Below are 16,494 nucleotides of genomic sequence, written 5' to 3'. Positions count from 1 at the left end.
TGACAGGTTTCATAAAGTCTTTAGGCAAGTCTATTCATTCGGGGGGCATATTTGCAGCACTGCTGGGCAGTTACTGCCAGCCATGTAAGACCAAGCTTCTATCTCTCTGCATGGGGACAGACCAAAATACTGGAAACTGAAGGTCAAATTACAGTTAAAAAATTTTATATATTGCATTTTTTTTAAATCACTAATACATTCTGACTAAAACCCCATAAATAGTTTGTATCTTTCGGCTCAATAATTCTCAAAAACATGAATTTTTCGGCTTGTTCTGGCTACTGTGCGTGTGTAGATCTCTACATCGAGGGGAGTTCCTTTGCTCACGGCGCAACCAGCAAACCGATTGGCTCATTTTGTAGAAAGGTGGGACGTTATCCGTAAACAGACGCTTGTTGAGAGTTATGAGACCTCACATTCATTTCAACCAGTGGCCGTCTCCTCATTTTTAATGTCTCTGATCTGACGCTGCAGTCAGACTGTATGATCTGGCTAATACCTCGCCATATCAAGTTCCCCTAAGAGAGCAACAAATCTACAAAATGAAAATGAAAAGTGTTGATTTGGACGCACTTCATACAATAAAATGTTTATTTTCATCCGAGTAGGTCCTTTGCTTGTTTGTGACCCTCAGTCCAAGGGCTTCATTATATAGTGGTCATTTGTAATTCATGGGCATGGATTATGGTAATGGTGATTGTAAATTAGAAGAATTGCAGATTTTCAGGAAGGTCCATTTTAATTTTCCATTTAATTCTCGTAATTTACTTGTTAGCTTGAGTTTTAACAGGGTTTTATAAATGAGGCCCATTGTGTGTTAAAAAAAAGACACCAGAGCCTTTATTTTGACATTGCTTTACATCACGCCTTTAAAGTGTAACTCCAACCAATAATGTAACCGATAACTTGTTTTCTCTATGAAGTGCTATTCTAGACAGAGTAGTTGGTTTATATGTCAAATACAGGACCACTGTCTGGTTTTGTCTGACATTTTTCTTTAGCATTGTTTCCAAATTACCCCTCAAATCCAGCATTTTAGCTGTGGTGTACTAAGAAGTGAGAAAAAAATCAGTTCTTTATTTTCTTTATAAGCAAGTTACCATAAGTTTGCACAGTGTGGAGGCACGTCAGCTTTAAACGTCACCCTTGCTTTTTCCTGCCCACCCTTCCAGTTGTTAATACAGCCTGTCCTGCAAACAAAAGCTGAACTTCAGTAGTCTTCTCCTTTCCTCTCCAGAGGGGGCATGTAGAAGCTCTTCAAAGCTGAACAGTGTGCATCTTCCCTGGGCTGCAGAGTTAGGAAACAAGTTCAGATCAGTTTAACTATATAAGTACCTAAATAAATAAGCAATGACACAAGGAAAGTTATTTGCTCTAGCAGTGGACTATTCTTAATCCTTTAGCTTATATAAACATGCCTAGGTGCCTGATGACCATTCTAAGTGCTGTTATTTGAAGTACGGTAGTAAAGTTAAACTACTGAGTTTTAAATTGTGAGGTATTCAAACATTCTGTGCAATTTAATTAATCTCTAAATATAAATATTGTAAATTTCACATTAGGTATGAGAAATACACATTCACATTCAACAATGAGCATAGAGCCAAACTAACATTTACTATAGCTAATTTAGGAGGTATTAAGTGCTTGCTATTACCTTGGTCGAGCGAGAATGGCACTTTTTGGAACTGATGGCTGGCAAAGACCCCCGATGTGGTATGGTAAGAGCTGGAAAACTGGGTACCGGATAGGGGATTTTCGGGGCAGGCAATACCACGTTCAGTTTAGGCAGCTCCATGGGATAATGGAGCATGCGTCTGCTGAGGGGGTCAGCGATATGCTTGAGCTGCTGCCGAGCAGGAAGAAAGTCGACAATGATTCTCCAGTTCTTTAACTCTGTATTGTGTCTATCAGTATTCTAGCATCTGTGCTAGTGTAGTAAAGATAGACTGGTTGGTTGGTTGGTTACTGTACCTGTCGTCTACCCTGGCGTGCGATTCGCCACAGGTGCTCCACAGAGCTGGGAGTAGCGCTGACCTCTGCCTCCACAGTCCCAATGGTCCTTTGCAGACCCACTGCTCTCCTTTCCGCCAGCCTACAGACAACAACTTCACAAATAATGCTGAGTAGATGATGGACATTTCAACAGTTTCAATCGAAATCATTCAACCCCCAGTGCAAATTAGGTTTATTAGCAGATTTACAAACTTTCAACTGTTTACAATAAACCAATGAAACAAGACCAATTGAAATAGCTTAATACAACTAGTGTTTTCTCCAAATCCAACACAAATGTCACTTTTAACGAACTACTGCAGTCTCCCTAAATAGAATCCCTCATAAAAGCACACATTTGCAAATCAGGTGACAAATCAAGGGCGTCATTAGTGGCATCAGATGAGCTTGAGGTACACATCAAATACCTGTGCTGGCTCGGGGGTTTGTATACCATAATGTTTGAATCCATGTTAGAAATATGGCTAAGTCAAGAGAATTGTCCAAAAAGTTTAGAGACAAGATCACTGCTTTGCATTAACAAGGAAGAGGATACAGAGAGAGAGCAAAGACTCTGAATGTTCCTAGAGATACAGTTGGAAGCATAGTTCACCAGTTCTGGATAAGGGAGAAAGTTGCTGCCACCAGATTCCTAATTTGGTGGCAGCAGGTATTAGTTTGCACAGTAAGAAACATACTAAGCGCTGAAGGTCACCATTCCTGTACACCTCTACTGCCCCAAGTCGGCTCCAATCTGCTTAAAACTATATGGATAAACCACAGAAGATTTGGGAATCTGTTCTGTGGAGCGATGTGGAAACAGGAACTTTTCAGGTCTATGGATCAGTGGTATGTCTGAAGGAGGAAGAATGAAGCCTACACTGAAAAGAACACCCTGCCTACAGTGAAGCATACCGGTGGCTCAGTGATGCTCCGGGGCTGATTTGCTTACTCTGGCAGTGGAAACCTGCAGTGTGGAAAGGCAAGATCAATCAAGGATCAGGAAATCCTAGGGGAAAACATCAGGCCTTCTGTGGAAAACTGAAGCTCAGGTGTCATTGGACCTTTCAACAGGACAATGATCCCCAGCATACCTCAAAGTCCAGAAGAAGGTTTCTGAAGTCTTGGAAGATTGCTGAGTGGTCGTTACAGTCACCTGACTTGACCCCATAAACAATATTTGGTGAGATTTGAGGAAGGCGATTGCAGCAATACTTTTAGGATGAGTTAAGGAGTTGTAGATTAGGTGGATAGGTGATCTTTAAACATACTGACATCACTAACAGTCTTATTGCTGAATGCAATCAAATCCTCACGTCAATGCTCCTCCAAAATCTAGCAGAAAGTCTTTCCTTGAGAGTAGAGACAGTTATTACAACAGAAGTAGGATAAGCTCCTTTTTAATTCCCTTGTTTTCAGAAGGAACAATGAATGAGCAAGTGTCCCAATATTTTTAACAGATGATAATGGCTTTACCCCTACAATGCTAATATAAGCAACATAAAAATGGGGTAACATGATTTACTAGGACAATGTTCACTGTGCCTGATCGCTTATAGCCTCTTTGGCTGTTTTGGCTGTAGTAATATTTTTAATAGGGTTTACATGTAAACACATTCTACTGCCACACTTGCTCCATCCAAATATTCTACCCTTTAAGGCTAAGTGTGTTTTAAATATCAGGACATGGTTATATCTTTATTAGTTCTAAGACTAGAAAAACACTATAGTTTATCCAACATTATATATGATTAAAAAAGTGTGTTTCCTTTTGTAACCGGTGTGACTCCTTTAAGTAGCATTAACTTCAACCAAATTTTTTCAAAACTAGTAATCCATTCTACACAACGGGTTGGAGTCTTTTTGCCCATTACTCCTTACAAAACTGCTTAATTTGTTGGATTAAGGTTAGGGGTGCGCCGATCTGATATTCAGTATTGGAAAAAAATATATATAATCCTATCCATTACCCTAGACTATAGAACCATGTTTTTATAGTCTTTACAAGCAACTCTTTACAACTCCCATTGCAGGCATAAGGTGAATTTATGATCAAAACATGGTCAAATTTGTACAAATATCTAAATTCTGTTTATATTCACATCTCAAATTTAGACATATCTTCTGAAAATAACATGCATGTGTCACTGTCTCTTATAAATTCTTTGGATTTATTTTGCAGAAAAAAGTTAAATCAACCTATCACAAACTCATGCAAATGCAAAATTGGCCTGGGGTCTAAGGGTTAGGAGAGGGGAAAGAAGGTATCAGACTTTTATTGGTATCGGCAGATACTCAAGATTGCAATATACACCTCGATAACAGTATCAGACATGATAAAGTGGTATTGTGCCACTCCTATTCAAGGTCTTGGCTTTGACATGGCCATTCAAAAATGTTCAATTTCTTCTGCTTTAACTATTTCTTTATAGACTCACTTGTGTGCTGAGGGTCACTGTCTTACCTACGGTTTAGCTTCAATTCACAGACACCCTGACAATTTCCTGTAAAATTTGCTGGTGCAATCCAGAATTCATAGAGCCATTATTAATGGAAGTCATCATGAATCCAAGTCAGCAAAACACCCGGTAACCATGATCCTGCCACCCCCATTCCCCAACAGCTGGGGTGATGTTCTTATTTTAAAAGGCAATGTTTGTTTTTTTCCAAACATAGCACTTTTCATTTAAACCAAAAGATTTTGTAGACCTCTTGCATCCATGTGGTATTTCACAAAAATGGACAGCACTGTTGATTTTAGAGAGTAGAGGTTTCCTCCAAGCTGTCCTACTATGCACAGCTTTCTTCTTCAGTGTTTGCCTGATGGTGGACTCAACATATTAGCAAGTGCAACAGAGGGCTGTAGAGCTTTAGATGTTACTCTGGAGTTCTTTATAACACTAGAGTGATCTTTGCTGAATGTCCAGTCCATGGGACAGTAACAGGGGTGCTTCATTTCCTCCATTTGTACATCATCTGCTCAATGGATTGGCAGAGGCCAAACTCTTTCAGAATGGTTTCGTAATCCTTTCCAACCAACCTGGTAAACTTCGATCATGCTTTTCCTGAAGTCAGGAAAGCTCCTTTGTTTGAGGCATGGCACATCTCAATAGACCTTCCAAAAACCTATGTGGTGAAGACTAGACTTTGACAGTGACTCCACCCCCTATTTAGGGAGGATAACAGTCTTGTAATAAAATGTGATATGCTAACATTTAACAACACAGGACAAAGTTGATTCATTTAATGTGGATCTAGACAAAGCATTAAAGTCATGATGTTAGTTTGAGAAGTGACTGCGTATTTCAAAGTAAAAAAAATTATTCAGAGTTCATTTGTAGTTTTAACATATTTAGGGCATTTTTACTTACTTTTTTCTCCCTGCGTTTTTCGTTTATTCTACAGCTTTAAATACAAGCAAATTAGGCGTTGGCGTCATTTAATGACTTCTTGCGACTTTTAGGACAGCCAATAGCTACTTTCCTTACTGAGGAGTTGGCAACACTGCATCCATGTTCTAGCAGCACTGTAGCTGATGCGATGCTGATCAGCATTCAGTTAGCACTATGCTAACGGATAGCTGTGGTCCTGGCATAAAAGACTATATGACTATAAGGTCACAAAATCATGAGCATAGTCCAGCACTGCTGTACAACATCAACTTTTAATATAAAAACCCTGCAGTTTGACTAAGTGTTTGCCTTGCAAAGATAATACCAGATGTAACTAAGCGAGCTGGGCCGTGCTAACGCTGCAGTACTGATATTGGATGAGCCCGGCAGGGGGGTTGTGCCAACAGCGAGGTTGGACGAAATCGGTCACGTTAACGCTGCCTTAGCGATGCTGGATGACGCCACAACCGACTCAAGTATGCTAAACATTATTATGCTACAGTGCACTAAAGAGTACTTGTCGCCACAGTAATGATCAGTGCACCTGAAGAGAGTTAAAATGGACTATTCTCTGCCATTTTGTGGACTGGAAATATAAAGACCCAGGATCATGCGGCACAAAGTTGACGTGAATATGGAGCCAATTGGTGGCTCCATGTTCATGTCCCCTAGCCGTCCCTAAGCAATTATGCCCTCCCACTGAACGGTTCTGTGCCCATGTTAGACCAAATTCCATATATCTATTTATTCAATTAGATAATTTAATCTTCTTTCTCAACAGGCGACAGAAGCTGTGATAAATCTAAGAACTTGAATCTTGCACTAATTTTCCTGTCACTAGAGTTGTGTGTGTGTGCATGTGTGTGTTAGTCTTAGCTTACCGCAGTTCTCTGAAGCAGGTGTGCTGCATTGCTACACGGGCACTTATGCGTTCATCTGGATCGTAGGCCAACATTTGGTAGAGCAGAGAAAGACTAGGAGCCGAGCACCGAGGGATCAGTTGAGAGAGCCCACAACCTTTCCGAGGCAAAAAATCGAAGTGCATCGCACGAGACCTTAGTTACATGGGAGACACATACCACTTAATCAATCACAGAAAATATCATGAGTTCATTGTAGTGCTCAACTTAAAACAAATGACACTATAATCATATGTGAATTCTAATTTGTGGATTTCGCCATTTCAGTCCAATTGCTAACAGGTGCATCAAACCAGGCATCTAGACAGGTCATCTCCACAAACAAGCACTGGCAGTAAAATAGGTCACACTGAAGAGTTCAGTGACTTTCACCATGGCAATGTCACAGAGCTAAAGCTGCCCTGGTCAACTGTTATTGTGACGTGCACAGGCACAATAACAGCTTAGCTACTAAACAGTAGTCCCCACAGGCTCACAGAACAGGACTGAGGTGCTGTTCTCAGGTGCAACACCATGAAATATGCCAAGCAGTGGCTGCAGTGGTGTAGGGCTTCTCAAGCCTTTATAATATGAAGACCAACCTTTTTGCACCTAGAAAGAATGATGGCCCAAAGGAAAACTCTTTTATTAATTTATATACTTTTTTAAATGTTCTTTTTCTTTTAGTCTTCTTAATTGTGTTATCTGCTTATACTTCAGAAAATCCATTTAATGAGGTATGAATTGCATCTACTGGTAATTTTTTTCTTTTTCTGTGGAACAGCATCATCATCGTTAGCTAACTGACTGTTACTTGAACATGTTGTATCGAACTGATGTTTGATTGGTTTACTCTTGCAATACATAATTTGTGCAGCTTTACATAAAGTTTCACAGCCCACTTATGTTTATGCTTCACCATCTGCCAGTCTAACCGATGACTACAGGATTCCAGGAGAATCAGACCCACTGCACAGTGCACCTGTAAAGCTTGGTGGAGGAGGAATAATGGTCTATGGCTGTTTTCCCATGGTTCCAGTAAAGGGAAATATAAATGCTACCGCATATAACAACTTTATAGAAAACCGTGTACTTTGGGAGGACATATTTTACCGTTTCATCCCCCCTGAGCACAAAACGTAGTCCGTAAAGACCTAACTGAGTTTGATGTTGAAAAAATAATCTGTTTAACATCACCTCTTTCAACCACATTCCCTCTGGTAGAAGACTCAGGACTATTAAAGCCAGCAAATACTTTTACTAACAGCTAGAACAACTCATCAGTTTATCAGACTTTAAGAGGTATCTTACAGTCCCCTCTGTACTGTGGCCCAGGACTCCACTCTATGCCATAAATGCCCTTCTGCGCAACTGTACAGATCTTCATTCTGTAATTTACTGTAATACTAGATGTTGTTTTTCAGACTGTGGATATACACAGCTCCCTGTTCACTGTGTGTGTGTTTACTGCATGGATGGGTAAAAGGCGAATGGCAAATTCCATCTGTGTCACAAATGGTATTACAAATGTATTTTCTATTAGGCTGTTCAGTTTCAGGGGAAAAAATATGATTTTACTTTTATATCCTGACATTTTTATACAGCAAGGAATTAATAAAAAAAACTAAACCTAAAAACACTAAGGTCTATCTACCCTAATATACAAGTGGTCCAAATATTTTAATATTATTAATCAATTTCGATTGACACCACTTTGTCCAGCACTCCCATCTCAGCACCAACAATCTAACCTAAACAAAATAAATTAAGTGGGCTCACCCACAAAAACAAACTTGTTTTTGTGTGGTGACACACAAAGTTACAAATAGCAATATTAATAATAAAAAACTGCTTTGCAAACACAGTTATGAAACATACACACAAAAAACAAGAGTTCTATGAATAAGACATACAGTGAGGAAAATAAGTATTTGAACACCCTGCGACTTTGCAAGTTCTCCCACTTAGAAATCATGGCGGGGTCTGAAATTTTCATCTTAGGTGCATGTCCACTGTGAGAGACATAATCTATAAAAAAAAATCCGGAAATCACAATGTATGATTTTTAAAAAGAATTTATTTGTGTGTTACTGCTGCAAATAAGTTTCCAATCAGCATAAAGTCTGGCCCTCAAAGACCTGTTAGTCCGCCTCTAAAAAGTCCACCTCCACTCCACTTATTATTCTAAATTAGAAGCACCTGTTTGAGGTCGTTAGCTGCATACAGACACCTGTCCACCCCACACAATCAGTAAGACTCCAACTACTAACATGGCTAAGACCAAAGAGCTGTCCAAAGACACCAGAGACAAAATTGTAGACCTCCACAAGGCTCCACAAGGCCCAAAGCACACAGCCAGGATAACCATGGAGTGGCTCCGTAAGAAGCATATCAAGGTTCTGGATTGGCCTAGCCAGTCTGCAGACCTAAACCCTATAGAAAGTCTTTGGAAGGAGCTCAAACTCTGTGTTTCTCAGCGACAGCCCATAAATCTGGATGATCTGGAGAAGATCTGTGTGGAGGAATGGGCCAAAATCCCTGCTGCAGTGTGTGCAAACCTGGTGAAAAACTACAGGAAACGTTTGACCTCTGTAATTGCAAACAAAGGCTACTGTACCAAATATTAACATTGATTTTCACAGGTGTTCAAATACTAATTTGCAGCATTTTATTTTAGATTATGTCTCTCACAGTGGACATTCACCTAAGATGAAAATTTCAGACCCCTCCATAATTTCTAAGTGGGAGAACTTGCAAAGTCGCAGGGTGTTCAAATACTTATTTTCCTCACTGTAAATATTCGGAGAGAAAAAGTATGAGCATCTAAGTGTCCAGTAGACCAGTATTGGTGGACGTGGTAGGGCTACAATGTGTACAGAGCTGAAAAGCTCAAAAATGTAAGGTGGGCGAGGCCATTTAGTGCTTCTTCAGAGAGATGGGTAGCTTTAATTTGCTTTAAAGGGAAAGGCAGTGTAAATGACACAGAATGGGTGTGATGTGTGTTGAGAGCTTAGGTGAGCTGAGTTTTAAATAAACTGCAGTTTTCCATGGAATGCCAAAGAAGAGGAAGTTACAGTAGTCTAGGCTTGAGGTTATGAAAGCTTGAGCAAGAGTTTAGAAGTAAGAGTATCAAGCTTTGGGCCAACAAGTAAAAGTTCATTTAACTTAAGAAAGTTGGAGTTCATCCATAATTTCAGGTCATTTTCACATGCAAAGAGGGAGTGCTGTGATAGACCTAGTACTGAAGTAAATCTGTGAATCACCTGCATAACAGTGGAAACCAACACTGAGTAACATGCGGAAAGATGTCAATCTTGTCAATCACGAGACCTAAAGGTAGCTCTTTACAGGTAGCCACAGTTGATGTTGCAGTACATAAATCTACTATTGGAAAGACACTCACTGCACACGTTTGATTTTTGTGGGAGGTGTGCAAGGAGGCAACCCTTGCTATCAAAAAACAACAACAACAACAACAAAAAAACAAAAAACTAACATTTGTCCGAGAACACCTAAACACTAGGACTAAAATACTTCTGGTGCTTTAAACAGACGAATCCAAAGTTAAATAATTTGGCCTATTAACAAAAGGCGTTTATAGAGTACGCAGGTTATCTCAGCCAATGGGAGAAATACCAGCTATTAGGCCATATGGTATCCTAACTTTTTTTGGTTAAAAAAATGGTCTCATTGTTTGTTTTCTATTTATTTACAGATATTTTGTGAAATTTGAAAGAAAGTGGATTAATGGGGTGTCCTGATGTTTTCACTTGACTGTTTTGGTAAAACTGAGAGAGCCGAGTACTGATCCACGAGTGACTCCTTGTTTTGCACTGACAGTATAGGATAAATGATTACCTACAGATACAAACTGAAATCAACCAGAAAGATCCCGGACTGATGATCACAGACCTGGTTGGTATAGAGAAAGTTGCACTTTTAAAATATTTTTAATAGGGTGGCAATGAGGCAGAAGATACTAGAGCAGCATGCCTTAACAAGAGAGGCTAAAGCAGGGGTTAGACTAAGTGATGAGTACAAGAAAGTGCTAATAAATTGCTCTCAAGGTCAAGGAAAGACACACATTGAGCTTGAGAGACAGGGGTGGGTGCTTTACATAGCTTAAGAATGTTGCTTATGGAAGAAAAAATTCTGGACTTACCACTACCTCTGCTAATAATGGAGGAGAAATACGAAGCATTGAGTGCATCTCTGTACTTGTGCAGCTGGTCAGGATAGGTAAGTAATGCCAATGCAAACTCACTGCTTAAATTTTTGGAGGACTGTGCTCTCTGGTGTTCCCAAAACATCATGAATCTTGGACACCTGGTCCACCTCGTTACTTCCTGGAAACAAGGGGTTCAAGCTGGATAACAGTGAAATAAAGGGACTGATCAGAAAACAAAAAGAAAAAGCACAAAGGTATTCAGAATGATGTTTTAAACACAGAACATCCTATAATTCAGCAGAGATACCTCATGATTTCAAAGAAGACACAGCCTGCACTCCATATGTCCATTTTGAGGGAGTAGTAGCCATCTGTCAATAGACATTCTGGAGCTCGGTACCACCGTGTGGAGATGTATTCTGTGTGAGGAGGTTTGGAATACACACTCCTGCAGGAGCCAAAGTCTGCCAGCTTCAAGACGTCATGCTATGAAGAAAACGGGCCATAGGTAAGGTCGTAACTGCCGCTTCACTTTTTTGTTGTCTTTTGCTCTCCACAGCGCTGCATATTGGTGGTTTGCATTTACAAGTAAACAGTTAATGAAGCTTACTTACCTTGATCAAGATATTCTCTGGTTTCACGTCTCTGTGGAAAATCCCATTGCTTAAAAAAAACACAGTCTGATCAGTTAGTACAAGTGGTATATTTTGAAGTAAAATTATTTTCATTCCCACTCACGTTTCATGCTAATTTGTACACACATAACCCACCATGTAATCAAAAACGAATTACACTGATTTGATCATTACTTTAGGACTGCATCGTTTCAGTATCGCAATCGCAACATGAGCATATACAAAAGCCACATCAAAGGTTGTGCAGGTTGTCCACATCATGTCAGGTGCCCTGTTAAACTACATCAAATAAGTCATGCCACAACATTTTTGCTACTTGTACAAAAGGGAAATCTGCAGGGCCCTGAGTGGGCCAGCAGAACCAGGGGCTGTGACTATGACCAGATGACAGATCACTGGTTTAAATTACAATCATGCTGATAGTCATCGGCAGAGCACAATTGGCCTTGCTCTTTCCGGAATGGCACTTTCTCCCCACATCACAGGTGCAATACTGGCTGACACTGGAGTCTGCTGGCCGATACATCAGAGCTGGGTACACATCCCAACGTTGGTGGCTCGGTGACTTCGGAAAAAGAGGCGCTGGCTGACTGCGCATGTGTCGGAGGAGGTGTGCCGGCCTTCTCCATCCTAGTGTCGGGAGCATTGCATGTAATGGTGAGAATATGTATGGGTTGGGTAATTGGCAATCCAACTTGGGGAGATAATCAGAATTTTAAAAAAATATTTGCTTTACTCTAGTCTTGGATACCCTGAGTGCATTATCAATTTTTTACCATGCCATGTTGCGTCATTGACTTCTGGTGGAATCTGGTGAAAATTGCAGATTAATGCAGAACAAAGCCTATTTACAATAACAATGTCAGTTTTTCCAATATTGTGCAGCCCTAATTACAATTACACTGAGTAAATGCTGTCTTTACATTATAATAGTGGCCCTTTCAATTTTGTGCTGTGGGTTGAAATATAAAAGCAGGCATCATTTAAATCAAGAGTAAATAATAGAACATACCTGTGCATATGATCCAGAGCTTTACAAAGCTGATACATATACTGTTTGACTTTGCTTTCGGCCAAGGGATACTGCCTACCTACATTTACATAAATATTATACAGTTACCAAATGTGTAAACTACAACTGAAGACAGTGGCTGCGGCAGAAATGGATCCCTACTCATTAGTATTGTGATATATACAGCACTAAGTAAATTCAGATTCCTCATCTTCATCATGCGTCACATTAACAAACACATGAGCCATGGCTGAGCTGTTAAAGCTCCTTATATATGCAAAATTAATTCTGAGTAAGTACACTGTTAACGAATCAGTTAGCCTCCCATTTAGCCTTCCACTTCGCGATTCAGACACTCGCTGTAAATAGGGAGCCATTTTGGTCGCAGAACAGCCAACGTTAACCATCATGTACTATTACATTTTAAAATCACACAGGGTAAGCATAATCGAAAGAGCTTCACTTGAAGGTAAAGGTGAACAGTAAATACAGAAAATATCAGGGGACGCTAGTAATTTACCTCTAGTCAACTCATAGATGTTCATCTCCATTAGTTCACATATTAAGGACAAGGTCCTTCTGTCATGGTCACTGAAATAAAAAGGCATTTAACTGGCATCACTTTTCTGCACAATAGAGTTGTGGGGACATTTGTATTAGTAGATCACTGGTAATCTGGTAATTTCCTCTAGAAGTTGTAGTATACTTACAATATTAGCTCATGAAGCTGCAGTATATTAGGGTGTGGACTCAGTCTCTTCATTGCTTGAACTTCACGGAGGTTGTGTGCCTGTTCCAGGCTGAATGGGGGACATACATCTGTCACTTTTGTTCAGTATGTGAGTTGTGAGGCTTGTAAGCATTATTCATTTTAGGGGGTACAGAGGAGCAGAGCATTTAAACAAATGTACAAACTGACAAATCCAATCATTCATCCAGTCATATGCATCATTGTATTCCAGACAGACACAACCTGTGTAGAGGTCTGGAGTGTACAGATCATGTGTAGGCATGTGATGATCATCATCATTACTATCATTATTTTATAATGTAGTCATTATTATCACCATAATAATTACATAACCTTCAACCTATTTTTCCACCTCGAGCACTGGCGACTGTCCTGCATGTAGAAGAAGCTCTTAACACACCTAACCTCAGATCTATTTTGTTGGTTCATTACTTGGATCAAGTCCAAAAATAATGGACCTACGACCAGAGACGCTGCCAGGAATTTTGGGCCCCATGAAAAGATACTACACTGGACACCCCACAACCCCCCACAAGACGCAGAGCACATCACATCATCTGAGGAAAATACATTATATATATATATATATATATATATATATATATATATATATATATATATATTATATATATATATATATATATATATATATATATATATATATATATATATATACACCTACACACCGAATACTGAGTAGGTTGATGAGTTGCATCAATGAGATGAGCCTTAGGTGTTCATGATTCTGTCCATCGGCTCACCATTTGTCCTTTCCTGGAGCACTTTTGGTAGGTACTGATCACAGCATACCAGAGAAATACCCACAAGACTTGTTTGATGTTTTGGAGATGTTCTAATCCAGTCATCTAGCCATCGCAATCTGGTCTGTGGTCTGCCCATCTTTCTTGCTGTTAACATCAGTTTCAAGAACTGACTGTTTACATGAACACAGTGGCTAAACAAAGACACTGAACTGATCCATTCAAATATGCCTGGTCAATGTCGGACAATGGCCCAAAGCATACAATAAAGGCTACACAGAAATTGTAAATGGTCTGGAGTGGCCCAGTCAAAGCCCAGACCTCAATCCTATAGATAGTTTGTGGCTGGGCTTGAAAAGGGCTGTCCATGCCTGATCCCCATGCAACCTGACAAAGTTTGAGCAGTTTTGCATAGAGAAATGGAATAAATGGAGCATTGTCGATATGTGTAAACCTGATTGGGACCTATTCACACAGACCATGACTGCAGTCAAAGGTGCATTTATTAAATACTGACTTGAGGACGGATGATTATTTATGTAATCCCTTATTTTATATGATGTATTTTTATTTAATTGACATAACTTTGTAGAAATCTGTTGTCACTTTAAAATTTAAAAGTTTTTTATTTAAAGCCATTATATTGGCCAAAAGTGAATTTCTAAAAGCAATAAAAGGAAAACATCTAAGTGGGTGAATACTTTATTTCTATGCACGTATAGTATTATAATAGTAATGGTAATAATAGTATAGTAAATAATAGTAGTTCCACATAGTAGTATTATATACAGTATTATATATATATATATATATATATATATATATATATATATATATATATATATAATATACAAAAATTGGGGGTTGATTCTGTTATTTGCAGTAAAATAGGTTTTTGATGCTTCCAAGTCAAGTGCACTAAAACATTTTGTTCAAGTCAGTGTAGATGTTAAGTTCAGAAACGTTGTGCATCTACTTGTTATTATTAGTGTGACATTATATATGTATGTATGTATATATATTATATATATTATTATATTATACATATATATGTGTGTATGTATATATATATATATATATATATATATATATATATACACACACACACATATATATATAGTATACACACACACACATACTAAAGGATTTAACAACTACCTGCTTTGTTGTCGCCTTGGCTTTGCAAATTAATTTACTAATCTAATGCAGTCCTAAAACATTGTGCAAATGTTGTGTGGTGTTTTCTTTTTCACTAGTCTTCAATAAAAGTGTTGTTACTCTTCCCCCTGGGTTATTTTAATTTTTGACTGTTTTTTTTTCAGCTAGAGGGCTAGCCAGCCTGAGATGCACACGTCACGGCTGTTGTGACTGGAACTAGACCTGCTACTGCCGGCTACTGCTGCGCTTTTCGCACGAGACAATAAAGTCTGGCCAAATCCAACTGCCACCTGCTTCTGTCTGCTGCCATCGACTGCATCTTCTCCCCATGCTTACCTGTTAATGCTCTGCTTCATTGTCTTACAGGCGTAGTGCTTCCCATTTATGATATTCTGCACTTTCACCACTTCAGAAAACGTCCCCTCCCCGATCTTCTTGATGATTCTGTAACCTGCAACGAGCAGAAACACAAGGGCATCGTAAAGTCTGCACCTGCCAGGACTGGGGTGCACTTAACGAGCGTTGAACGACCCCCCCCCCCAACTCTTCTGTATTCACTAGATAGGCTACCTATGTTCCACACAGTGCCATTGCATTTTTAATCAAATATATATATATAGCTATATAGCTAGCTATATCCAGCACGACTAGCTAAAAAGAGGGCTAGCGAAAGTAGTCACGGCTCGTCTGCCTCGAACACTTTTTATTTGGTTCATTTGCTTGAACACTTTTGACTTACTATCCATTCTTAAGCGTCGACCCGGGTCGGAGAACCAGATACAAAAAATGATAAAGGTTTCTTAGCGCACACATAACGACGGTCACACACTGTGTATTCCACCTCAGCAGACATTAGTAGCTAAAAACACTCGGACGAGCCAAACAAGTTCCCCGCACCAGTGCGCACTGGCTCCCCAGCGCCGCCATGTTAGCTTAGCTAGGTGGCTACTGTCGCCCTGGTAACGGGGCACGCGCCCGGCCTCCACTTTGACCTGAGGTGAGCCGAGCCAGAAAAGTCGACTCACGCGGACGTCTTTCCCGCACAACACGGCGGCTGTTCTCGGTCGTATCTCTGTGCTGAACGTTTCGTCTAGGCCCACAGGACGCCACCAGGCCACGCTGCATCTCCGGGAGCATCTTAAAAAAGACGCCTCTTTTAACCCAGGGCAACTGTTCGTATAGCGACTCACCTTTCTTAGTGAGATAGTTGCTGAGCGCCAGTTCAGGCTCCCACCGCTTCTTTTCGGTGTCCATTGGATGCATCGCAGACGTGCCTAAATTACCAAATGGGCCGTTTTTTTACCTTTGCATGTCTGTGGTAAAAGCGTATAAAAAGAAGCTTGCAATCAAGCGGTTTTGGGGGAAATGTCAACTTTTCAGTTTCGACCCTCCATCTCAACGAACGGCCTTTGTTGTAGTGGCCGGAGCACTATCATATTTTTTAACCTTGCAGTTTAAGGGCGGCAAATAAGGAACGTTTCTTCTGCTTCGCCAGCAATCTTGAAAGTAATTGCCAAGCTTCTAACAACATGGCAGTAACCAAAGTTCAAATATAAAACCTCAGTCTCAAATATTAAAACCTATACTGCGGCAAAGGCAGAGCTACGTCTTCTTAAAACACGGCTTGTGATTCCTCGGCGGTTAATATGGTCCACAGCATCGTGAAATGACCACACCGCCTAGTTCCACATAATCCCAAACGCGCTTCGACTTTTTTTTTTTT

At 39.9% G+C, this 16,494-nt stretch overlaps 1 protein-coding gene across 3 annotated transcripts; it reads right to left on the bottom strand.

The window, feature by feature from the left end:
- Positions 1–720: 720 nt before the first annotated feature.
- Positions 721–16,457, bottom strand: LOC140564408 (MAPK/MAK/MRK overlapping kinase-like). 3 transcript variants are annotated; one of them, XM_072689838.1, is made up of 12 exons: positions 15,962–16,457; positions 15,108–15,222; positions 12,812–12,901; positions 12,622–12,692; positions 12,102–12,180; positions 11,069–11,117; positions 10,762–10,940; positions 10,551–10,652; positions 6,269–6,442; positions 1,975–2,095; positions 1,658–1,849; positions 721–1,288 (listed from the first exon to the last, which is right to left on the bottom strand). In XM_072689838.1, the coding sequence occupies exons 1-12, from the start codon at positions 16,032–16,034 to the stop codon at positions 1,211–1,213; spliced, it is 1,323 nt and encodes a 440-aa protein (XP_072545939.1). In that variant the 5' UTR covers positions 16,035–16,457; the 3' UTR covers positions 721–1,210. The 3 variants fall into 3 exon arrangements, with proteins under 3 accessions (XP_072545939.1, XP_072545940.1, XP_072545941.1); XM_072689839.1 differs by having other exon boundaries at positions 1,658–1,846; XM_072689840.1 differs by lacking the exon at positions 15,962–16,457 and adding an exon at positions 15,511–15,690.
- Between the last annotated feature and the right edge of the window lie 37 nt (positions 16,458–16,494).

Source organism: Salminus brasiliensis, chromosome 10, assembly GCF_030463535.1.
Source record: "Salminus brasiliensis chromosome 10, fSalBra1.hap2, whole genome shotgun sequence".
Classification (NCBI taxonomy): domain Eukaryota; kingdom Metazoa; phylum Chordata; class Actinopteri; order Characiformes; family Bryconidae; genus Salminus; species Salminus brasiliensis.
This window is presented reverse-complemented; position numbering and strand designations above follow the sequence as displayed.